We start from the raw sequence: 11,186 nt of genomic DNA, 5'->3' as shown, positions 1-11,186 counted from the left end.
TCAATTCCATGATGTTTTTACTCATCTCTGCAATTAGTTTACAGCTGGGAAGAACATGATTTATTTTTCGGACTAGAAGCATGTCCCATGTGTGGGCAAAATTTACTTGACAAGTGGATCATAGAAAAAGAGGATGCTGTATGACTGGAAAAATATACAAAGGTCGACTGGTTAGATGCTGGTCCAAACATACTATGGAGCTGTTTTGTGGATTCCTGATTTGTCTCTAATCTATCCCTTAGGGCCCCTTTCAGTTGTACCTGCTTGTGGAACCACACAGCTACAATGTAAACTTTGTATCAAATGTTAATGACCCTGCAGAGACAGCCTGGCTCCTCACTGCGGCTTGCTTCCTCTGGGATTTTCAATTACTGTAGGATGTCCTCTCACATTTACCGACAGTAGTATAGCATCATTAAGCATTTCCAGCATTACCAGTTGAGGATTTCCCACACATAAATCAATTAACAGAATCTGAAATGTACTATTTCCATGGCCAAGAAAGGGATTCCAAAATTGTTTCCAAATTATTTATGAAACACTTGTTTGTTTCAGTAAGTCTTGTTTTTGTCACTGTCCACTGGCAGCCACTCACACTGCACCTGCCTTGTGTCAGCTGGCAGCCACAAGTGTTGCAGAGACGAGAAACATAGGAGAAACTTATTTTTAAACAATGTGTAACTGTTCAGTTGCATTTCTAAATAGTAAGCTCAGAATGTTTTTGGGAGAAGTATATAATATACTATTCTCCCTGTGTTTCCAGATTACTCATTATATGTTTTTCCAGAGTCACAATTGGACCTATTGCTTTAAATTTAGAGTACTTTGCCAGAAAACATATTGACTACCGTATACTGTTTGGAAGTGTAAATAACATAGTTTTAAAAATCATTTTATTTTGTTTCCTGACTTTGCGGACATGTTGTAATATCCTCTGCTAAGGGATGTCAGTTTTGTCCTGTTCTAGACCATCTTTTCTAACCTCAGCTGGTCATGGCAATTTCCCCAGAGCCAGTTCATTTCCTGTTTCAGTTATTTAGGTCATTGTTCCCATGTTATGATTTTTCTTCATAATGACAAAATAAATAAATAACTCTTACAGATTAAAGAAAAAATATAGGCCAGGTGCAATGGCTCACACCTGTAATCCCAGCACTTTGGAAGGCTGAGCTGGGCGGATCACTTGCAGTCAGAAGTTCGAGACCAGCCTGGCCAACATGGTGAAACCCCGTCTCTACTAAAAATACAAAAATTAGCCGGGCATGGTGGCACACACCTGTGATCCTAGCTACTCTGAAGGCTGAGGCAGAAGAATCGCTTGAACCTGGGAGGCGGAGGTTACAGTGAGCTGAGATTGTGTCACTGCACTCCAGCCTGGGTGACAGAGTGAGACTCCAACTCAAAAAAAAAAAGAAAAAAAGAAAAAGAAAAAGAATTTGTCACAAATAAATTTGTAACTATATTAAACAATTACATAAAAATAAAAAGTGGAATACATAAGGTGATATTGAATTATGCTAAAAATGTATTTGTAATTTAAAATGCAAATTTAGAATTTGAATAAAAGTTCAGTGTAATGGAATATGTTTTTCTAATTCACTTTCCATTTTTAGTTCAATTTTGTAATTTTAAAATATCAATTTTTTTATCACTTGTTTTACTCAAGTTCCTTGGTGTGTGTGTGATATCAATTACAGTTAGCAATAGTTACAGTTTTGACGAAGAAACAATGGAGAGTTTATAAAGTTGTTACTGTCAATTTTTTTCTAAAGCTTGCTACTGCACTCACACACTTATGGGTGGTATTATTTAAGAGTCTATAACTCAACAAGTATTAAAAACTGAATAGCAAGCCTGACTTTCCTGTATAAATGTTTTCATTGGAGAGGTTTGCTTCTCCTCTTTCAGTGCAATAGGAATTCTATCTCCAGGTTTCTTTCTTTTACTTCCATCCAAGAGTTTCAACTTTACCTGATTCCTACACCCACAAAACCCCCTAGGATGATTTGAAAGGAATGTCTCAACCAAAAAGTATCAAGAAATGTTTATAAACATCATGAAGAGAGTACCTACTCTGTTTTTTACATATTTAATACTCACAATAACTTTACACTGTAGAAATTACAGCCCTCATTTTTCAAAGAAAGGCACACACAACATAACTTAATGAAGGTAAAGAAATGAGCCCAGGGTCACAGCGGTGAGATTCAGATCATTCTGCCTCAGAATGGTTTTATCTACTACTCTTGCTTAAGTCAAGATTTATGTTGTTTCATTTTAAGGCATGGATTTCACAACAATACATTACTAATTTATTTTTAAAAGTGTTATTACTTTTTAATTGAGGTAAAACTGACATACAACTAAATAAACAATTTTTATTTTTTTCCTTGAGACGGAGTCTCGCTCTGTCGTCGCCAGGCTGAAGTGCAGTAGTGCGATCGTGGCTCCCTGCAACCTCTGCCTCCTGGGTTCAAGCAATCCTCTTGCCTCAGCCTCCTGAGTAACTGGGACTACAGGCACGTGCCACCATGCCCAGCTAATTTTTATATTTTTAATAGAGATGGGGTTTCACCATGTTGGCCAGGAAGGTCTAGATCTCTTGACCTCGTGATCTGCCCGCCTTGGCCTCCCAAAGTGCTGGGATTACAGGCCTGAGTCACCGTGCTCAGCCAAAATAAACACATTTTAAGTGCTGAATTTTATATTTCTGTACCTGTGTAGCCACCACCTGGATCAAGATACAGATGATTCCAGCATTCCAGAAGTTTCCCCTTATACGCATTCCCAATCAATATCACTTCCCCAAAGACAACCACTATTCTGATGTCTATCACCGTAAGTTACTTAAAACGATTTCTGAACTTTGCATAAAGGGGCCCATAAAGTATATAACATCTTGTGTCTGGATTCTTTTGCTCAAGGTATCTTTAAAAAAACTGTATTTTAAAAAATGTTAGTTACAACTTATGTTGAATTCAAAGACATTTGATTTACTTTAAAAATGAAAAAAAGTGGCCGGGCGCGGTGGCTCAAGCCTGTAATCCCAGCACTTTGGGAGGCCGAGACGGGCGGATCACGAGGTCAGGAGATGGAGACCATCCTGGCTAACACGGTGAAACCCCGTCTCTACTACAAAAATACAAAAACACTAGCCGGGCGAGGTGGCGGGCGCCTGTAGTCCCAGCTACTCGGGAGGCTGAGGCAGGAGAATGGCGTGAACCCGGGAGGCGGAGCTTGCAGTGAGCTGAGATCTGGCCACTGCACTCCAGCCTGGGCCACAGAGCGAGACTCCGTCTCAAAAAAAAAAAAAAAAAAAAAAAAAGAAAAAAAGTGACTGGGCGTGGTGGCTCATACCTGTAATCTCAGCACTTTGGGAGGCTGAGGCAGGCAGATCACCTAAGGTCAAGAGTTTGAGGCCAGTCTGGCCAACATTGCAAAACCCTGTCTCTACTAAAAAACACAAAAATTAGCTGGGCATGGTGGCGGGCGCCTGTAATCCCAGCTACTCGGGAGGCTGAGGGCGGAGAATCTCTTGAACCTGGGAGGCAGAGATTTCAGTGAGCCGAGATCACACCACTGCACTCCAGCCTGGGTGACAGAGTGAGACTCCGTCTCAAAAAATAAAAAAGTTCATTTCAAATATTTAAATGATTTACATATAAATGTTTAATATTAAAATTTAATCCGTATACTTCAAATTAACATTGCTAGAGGTTACAGAACTGTCTAAACCAAGTTTTGATGAAATATTGTACCACTTACTTCTGAGCACTTAGGTCCTATTTGTGTTTTCACAACCTATATATATATATATATATATATTTTTTTTTTTTGAGACGGAGTCTTGCTCTGTAGCCCAGGCTGGAGTGCAGTGGTGCGATCTCGGCTCACTGCAACCTTTGCTTATTGGGTTCAAGCGATTCTCCTGCCTCAGCCTCCCGAGTAGCTGGGATTGCAGGCACCTGCTGCCACGCCTGACTAGTTTTTGTATTTTTAGTAGACATGGGGTTTCACCATGTTGGGCAAGTTGGTCTCAAACTCCTGACCTCAGATAATCTGCCTGCATTGGCCTCCCAAAGTGGTGGGATTACAGGCATGAGCCAACTCACCCAGCCTCCACTTTCTTTAATGTCTTGATAAGATTTTATATTTTTGTTGACAGAGTTCTTGAATATTTTTTGATGTATTCCCAGGTAATATTTTCTGATGTCACTGAAACGTTATCTACGTCTGCACTTTTTTTATGCTGAAATATTTTTAAGTAAATTAGTATTACATCCTTAAGTATTTCAGTATGGTTTTCTAAAATAACATTCCACTTAAATTATTCCCTAATATCATCTATTATCAAAAGTGAAATAGCCAATAAACACAAAAAGGGGCTCAAGCTTATTTGTAATTAGAAATACAAATTATTAAGACAAAAAAGTCTGATACCAAGTGTTAGAAAGGATGCAGAGCACTGAAATTCTAATCCATTGCTACGAACAAGGGGATAAACTCTCTCTGGAGAAGTTTTGTTTTACATAGTAAAAATGAAGATGCATAGACCCGATTCCCTCTACCACTGCTAGATATATATCTAACAGAAATGCACAAGAGACACATATAACAATGTTCATGCTAGTATGTTGTAACAGGAAAATTTTGAGATAACTCAAATGTCTCTCAACATGAGAAAAAACAAACTATGGGCCAGATGCAGAGGCTCATGCTTGTAATCCCAGCACTTTGGGAGGCCAAGGTAGATGGATCACTTAAGGCCAGGAATTCAAGACCACCTGGCCAACATGGTGAAACCTTGTGCAAAATTAGCCAGGCATGGTGGTGCAGGCCTGCAGTCCCTGCTACTTGGGAGGCTAAGGCAGGAGAATCTCTTGAACCTGGGAGGTGGAGGCTGCAGTGAGTCGAGATCATGCCACTGCACTCTACCTGGGAAACAGAGCGAGATTCCGTCTCAAAAAAAAGAAAAAAAAAGTAAAATAAAAAATAAAATATATGGACTGGTGTGGTGGCTCACGCCTGTAATCCCAGCACTTTGGGAGGCCAAGGCAGGTGGATCACCTGAGGTCAGGAGTTCAAGACCAGCCTGGCCAACATGGTGAAACTCTGTCTCTACTAGAATACAAAAAATCAGCTGGGCGTGGTGGTGGGGACCTGTAATTCCAGCTACTTGGGAGGCTGAGGCAGGAGAATCGCTTGAACCCAGGAGGTGGAGGTTGTCGTGAGCCAAGATCACGCCATTGCACTTCAGCCTGTGCGACAAGAGCAAAACTCTTATCTCAAAAAAAAAAAACTTAATTAAATAAATAAAATTTTAAAAAATAAAAAATATATAATAAAAAATTAAAAGACAGAAAAGAATTAAAAAAAACAACAGACCAAGCTAATTTATATTGTTTAGGAGTACAAACATGGATAGTAAAAAAATTAAGACAATAATGATCAAAATTCAGAAGAATAGTACCAACTTTGGGAAGAAAGATGAACCTGTGCTGAGGGAGAGGCTTGCTGGGGTATCCTGATGCTGGCAGTTTCCTCACCCAGGTGTGTACATGCATGAACTTTCCTCTATAATTGCTTATTATAAAAAATGCATAAATTTATTATAAAGTGTATAAATTATATGCACTTTTTCTATATATACATTTCACAAGAGAAAAAAGATTCAAATGTGATGAGATGTATAAAAATACAAAGAAGAGGGCCAGGCGTGGTGGCTCGCGCCTGTAATCCCAGCACTTTGGGAGGCCGAGGCGGGCGGATCACAAGGTCAGGAGATCGAGACCATCCTGGCTAACATGGTGAAACCCCGTCTCTACTAAAAATATAAAAAATTAGCCGGGTGTGGTGGCGGGCGCCTGTAGTCCCAGCTACTCGGGGGGCTGAGGCAGGAGAATGGCGTGAGCCCGGGAGGCAGAGCTTGCAGTGAACTGAGATCGCGCCATTACACATCAGCCTGGGCAACAGTGAGACTCCGTCTCAAAAAAAAAAAAAAAAAAAAAAAATTACAAAGAGGAGTTGCTATATGCTTGTTAAACATTATTTTGAAAAAACTGCTTTTGCTTTGTAACACTTAAACATAAGTGACGGCTTTTGCTATGAGTCATTTATTTGAGATCATTTATCAAAAGGCACTTACTGAGGACCAATTTTTGAGGCAATATAATGTCATCTTATTTTTACATGAGCTAGTTCTTATACAACCATCAATTCTGAATCTTGTTTAGTTTGGTATTAAGTAATATACACAATTTACATTGTTCCTGTATGAAATTTGTCTATTTTTTCATAGCTTTTTCTGATTTCCTCATTAGGATTTCACAGTATCTTTTGGAAAATACTCAAAGCCAAAGGTGGTCAGAATTTCACATTCTTAAATTTACTTTTTTTTTTTTTTTTGAGACAGAGTCTCGCTCTGTCACCCAGGCTGGAGTGTAGCCCGTCTTGGCCTCCCAAAGTGCTGGGATTACAGGCGTGAGCCACTGTGCCCGGCCAACTTTTAATACAGTGATATTAATTCATTTGAAGGTCTCCTCCTGTGTCTTCTAAATCAATATCAAAATCTAAATCATCATCACTTTCTTCATTTCTTCTGCAGCTTCTTCTATGGTTGGAACTTAGATTATTTTCAGTATGTTCTATTTTTTCTGTTTCTTTATTCAACCTAAAGATGAAAGAAAAAGTTTCTATTTATTTCTCAGGCTTTCATTATTTAACCATGTAGATTGAAAAGACTTTTACCACTACATTTCTTGATTAACAAGAACCTAATGAAGTAAGTATAAAGAAAAAGATCCAACCAGGAGCAGTGGCTCACGCCTGTAATCCCAGCACTTTGGGAGGCTGAGGCAGGCGGATCACCCGAGGTCAGAGGGTCGAAACCGCCTGGCCAACGTGGCGAAACCCTATCTCTACTAAAAATACAAAATTAGCTGGGCGTGGTGGTACAAGCCTGTAATCCCAAGTACTTGGGAGGCTGAGGCAGGAGAATCGCTTGAACTTGGGAGGCGGAGGTTGCAGTGAGCCGAGATCGTGCCATTGCACTCCAGCCTGGACAACAACAGCGAAACTCTGTCTCAAAAAAAAAAAAAAAATTCCTTGAACACTAACTCGAGATCCAACCAATTATAACACTATTGTCACTAAAGTAGGCTCAAAAAAATTAATACATGATATCTATTAAAAGAAAAGTTACATAACGCGTAATTCTTTTGTAGTGAATAAGAATTTCACCAATAAATATTTTGCTTTCTTTAAAATACAAAGTTTCACTTTTATTGTAATGATAGAAAAATAATTTTAAAAGTCTATGTAAGTTTGACATGCAACTTAAGTCTAAGAGTTATGGATCATCTCTTAAAAGACATTCATGTATCAATCACTAAGAGTAAACGTCAAACATAAAAGGAAACACTCACGGAATAACAATGTCTTCTTTCTTTCCACATTTTGCGCAAACTTCAAGTTCACAGGCACAGGGTCTACACATTATGTGATAAGAATCCTTCACTGTCTTTTGTAAACATTTAACACTAAAATAAAAAACAAAATGTTAATTTATTTATATTTATTTCAGACTTATTTGGTAAAATAAGAGGATGTGTCTAAATGTATAGTTAAAAAGCCTAACAAGACTGGGCGTGGTGGCTCACGCCTGTAATCCCAGCACTTTGGGAGGTCGAGGCAGGCAGATCATGAGGTCAGGAGTTTGAGACCAGCCTGGCCAACATGGCGAAACCCCATCTCTACTAAAAATACAAAAAATTAGCTGGGCGTGGTGGCTCATGCCTATAATCCCAGCTACTCAGGAGGCTGAGGCAGAAGAATTGCTTGAACCCTGGAGGTGGAGGTTGAAGGAGTCGAGTTCGCACCACTGCACTCCAACCTGGGTGACAGAGTGAGACACTGTTTCAGAAAAAAAAAAAAAAAAAAACAACAGCAGCCTAACAATCAAAACTCCTAGATTTCAATTTCAGGTGTTTATCTTATGTCACTCTAAATTAATTATATCGCATTTCTAGATAACAGTTTACAGCTGCAGAATAAAACTGCTGGATTTTTTTTAAGTGTCATTAAAAATGTGGTAAAACAAGATCAATATATAAAACTCAACTGTATTTCTATACACTACCAATAAACAATCTATAAAAGAATAAAGGAATAAATTCAATAAAAGAAGTGCAAGACCAATACACTGAAAATTACAAAACATCACTGAAAGAAACTAAAGACCTAACTATATGGAAAGACATCCCATATTTTATATGAAAAGACTTAATATTGTAGGCCAGGAGCAGTGCTCAGGCCTGTAATCCCACCAGTTTGGGAGGCCGAGGTGGGCGGATCACCTGAGATCAGGAGTTCAAGACCAGCCTGGCCAACATGGTGAAACCCCATCTCTACTAAAAATACAAAACTTAGGTGGGTGTGGTAGCATGCCTGGGAGATAGGCCACTGCACTTCAGCCTGGGCAACAGAGTGAGACTCCATCTCAAAAAAAAAAAAAAAAAAAAAAAAGAGAGACTTAATATTGAGAATATTGAGAAGATAGCAATACTCCCCAAACTGATCTACAGATAAATTCCAGCTGGCTTTTTTGCAGAAATTGACAAGCTAATCCTAAAGTTCATACAGAAATTCTAGGGACCCAGAATAGGCAAAACAATCTTGAAAAGGAACAATAAAATGGAAAGATTCACATATATTGATTTCAAAACACACTACAAACCTACAGTAACCCAGACTGTGCAGTACTGACATAATAGATGTATATAGGTGTGCTCTTGCCATTGCTTCATCCATGAAACATACCCTTTTGTAGAAGTAAAATTGCCTTGCTGAGAAAATTTATGTCCGAGTGCTATTTCTTTTGTGGCACTGAAAACTTATTTCTAACAAATGACAAAGCAAGACTCTGTCTCAAAAAACAAAGAATAATGTGAAAATTTTAGTATTAACTCTATGCATATAAACCCAATAACTCTGTAGAAATGGCCAAAGTTTTGCAAAGAAAGAATATCAAAACTCACTGAAGAAGAAATAGATAAATACTCCTCTATTTATTAAAGAAAAATTTAATCATAACTCTAAAAAAACTCTATTTTTTTTTGGAAAACTCCAGGCCCAAAAGAGCTTACTGATAAATTCTATCAAATATTTAAGAAATAATAGTGATCATACACAAATCCTTAAAACAAATAGGAATAAATATTTTTCAACTCATTTGATAAGGCTCTAACATCAAGACAAAAAAAGCAAACAAGAAAATGACAGATGAGTATTTCTAATGAACAAAGATGGAAAAATCCATGACAAAATGTTAGCAAATCAAATCCAGCAATACATAAAAATCTTGCCACACACTTGCTCACTCTCTCGCATGCTTTCTCTCTTTATATATATATATGTATATGCACCAAGTGGATTTATCCTGGGAGTACAAGGCTGATTCAATATATTCAAAGGCAATAAATATAATTCACTAAAGCAATGTTCTAAGAAAAACCATAAGATGATGTTAATAGATGTGAAAAAAGCTCTATAAAAATGTAACATCCGTTTATAATAACAACTCTCAGTAAACTATGAACTGAAGGAAACATTCTCAACCTAAAAACAGATAACTACAAAGAACCTACAGCTAATTTCATACTTAATGATGAAAGACTGAATACCTTCCCCATAAGATCAGAAACAGGGCAAGAATATCTGCTCTCACCACTCCTTTTCAGCATCATATTGGAGGTCCCAGGCAGTGCAATAGCAGCCAAAAAAAAAAAAAAAGAAAGGTCATAGAGATTGGAAAGAAGAAACAAGTGTCTTTATTTAGAAGAAAAAATCATTGTCTATATAGAAAACACCAATGAATCTATTTTTTAAAAGGTACTGGACATAAACAGTGAGTTTAATAAAATCACAATATATAGGGTCAGTAAACAAACATAAACTGTATTTTTATGTTTCTAGCAATCACTAATTACTTTTTATAAGAAAAAGCAAAGAAATTATAACAGCCAAAAGAGTTATGAAAATGAAAAATGAGGTTGGAGAATTCTCACTACGTGATTTCAAAACTTATCACAAGGTAGTGATCAAGGCAGTATAGTACTGGTGAAAGGACAGACACACAGATCAATGGAATAAAGACCAGAAATAGACCCACATACATATATGACCAACTGATTTTCAAGATAGTAGAAAGGTAACTGAATAGAGAAAAGACAGTCTTTTCAACAAACGATGCTGGAAAAACTGACTATCCCTAAAATTAACAAGAAATAGAACATAAATTCAAATATAAAATCAAGAATTATACAACTTCTAGAAGAAAACATAGGAAGAACTATTTGTGACCCTCAGCTAGGCAAAGATATCTTATCTAGAACAACAAAACCATGATCTAGAAAGAATGATTTGTTAGATGGACCCTCATCAGAATAAAAAATGTCTCGTCTTTAAAACACACTCTTAAAAGAATGAAAAAAACAAGCCAGAGGTTGGCACAACTTATTAAGTATTTTGAAACATCTTAAAAAACATTTATAAATTCTCCAATCACTACTGGGTATTTTCTCTTATAAGATTCATGGTGAAAAAAATCAAAATATTTCACCCCAAAATATGCTTCTTTGGCACATTTTGAGATGGCTGTTTAGAGGGCCTGCAAACACAGCCAGCAAAGCTGTCTTTTGTGAGGATGATTTGCATCTGCAGAGGAAATAAAATGAAGTAAACAACAGATATAAACAGGCTTCCTCTGAAGCCCGCCCTTGTCTGGATCTAGGAAAGATCAACTCAGCTCTAAAACTTTACAGGTCTGACAGAAACATTTACCAGAGGCCCTGTGAGGCTACTACCTCTGAAGTTTCATCTGCAGCACAAGACTGCCTTTGCCCAGGTTTCTCCTCTCCCCCACTCATAACTGTCTTTCCCCAATATCCTGCTTTGCCAAAATCTGAGCCCCCTAATCTTTCTGTAATCTCAAGGTGATACAAAAGTGTTAACCACCTTGCCTCTGCGTTTTTTTTTTTTTATACTCATGACTCCTGTGCACATGTATGCACACAATAAAATTTGTATGCCCTTTTCCCTTGTTAATTTATGTATTATGTTTGTTTTATAGATTTAAATTACCAAACCTTCAGGGGAAAAATTCAAACCTCCCTACAATGGTAAGGAGA

General features: G+C 37.7%; 1 protein-coding gene across 2 annotated transcripts in view; it reads right to left on the bottom strand.

Annotated features, from left to right (window-relative positions):
- Positions 1-11,186, bottom strand: part of C15H9orf85 (chromosome 15 C9orf85 homolog) — a 64,334-nt gene that overhangs the window by 1,541 nt on the left and 51,607 nt on the right. The window contains exons 3-4 of one of the 2 annotated variants that reach the window (XM_005581920.4): positions 7,425-7,538; positions 6,098-6,670 (exon numbers count right to left, since the gene is read on the bottom strand). In XM_005581920.4, the coding sequence (XP_005581977.1) occupies positions 6,520-6,670; positions 7,425-7,538 (265 nt within the window). In that variant the 3' untranslated portion in view covers positions 6,098-6,519. Of the gene's footprint in view, positions 1-6,097; positions 6,671-7,424; positions 7,539-11,186 lie in introns of those variants that run through there. The other variant, XM_065530701.2, reaches the window with a different exon arrangement.

This window comes from Macaca fascicularis, chromosome 15 (assembly GCF_037993035.2).
Source record: "Macaca fascicularis isolate 582-1 chromosome 15, T2T-MFA8v1.1".
NCBI lineage: Eukaryota > Metazoa > Chordata > Mammalia > Primates > Cercopithecidae > Macaca > Macaca fascicularis.
This window is presented reverse-complemented; position numbering and strand designations above follow the sequence as displayed.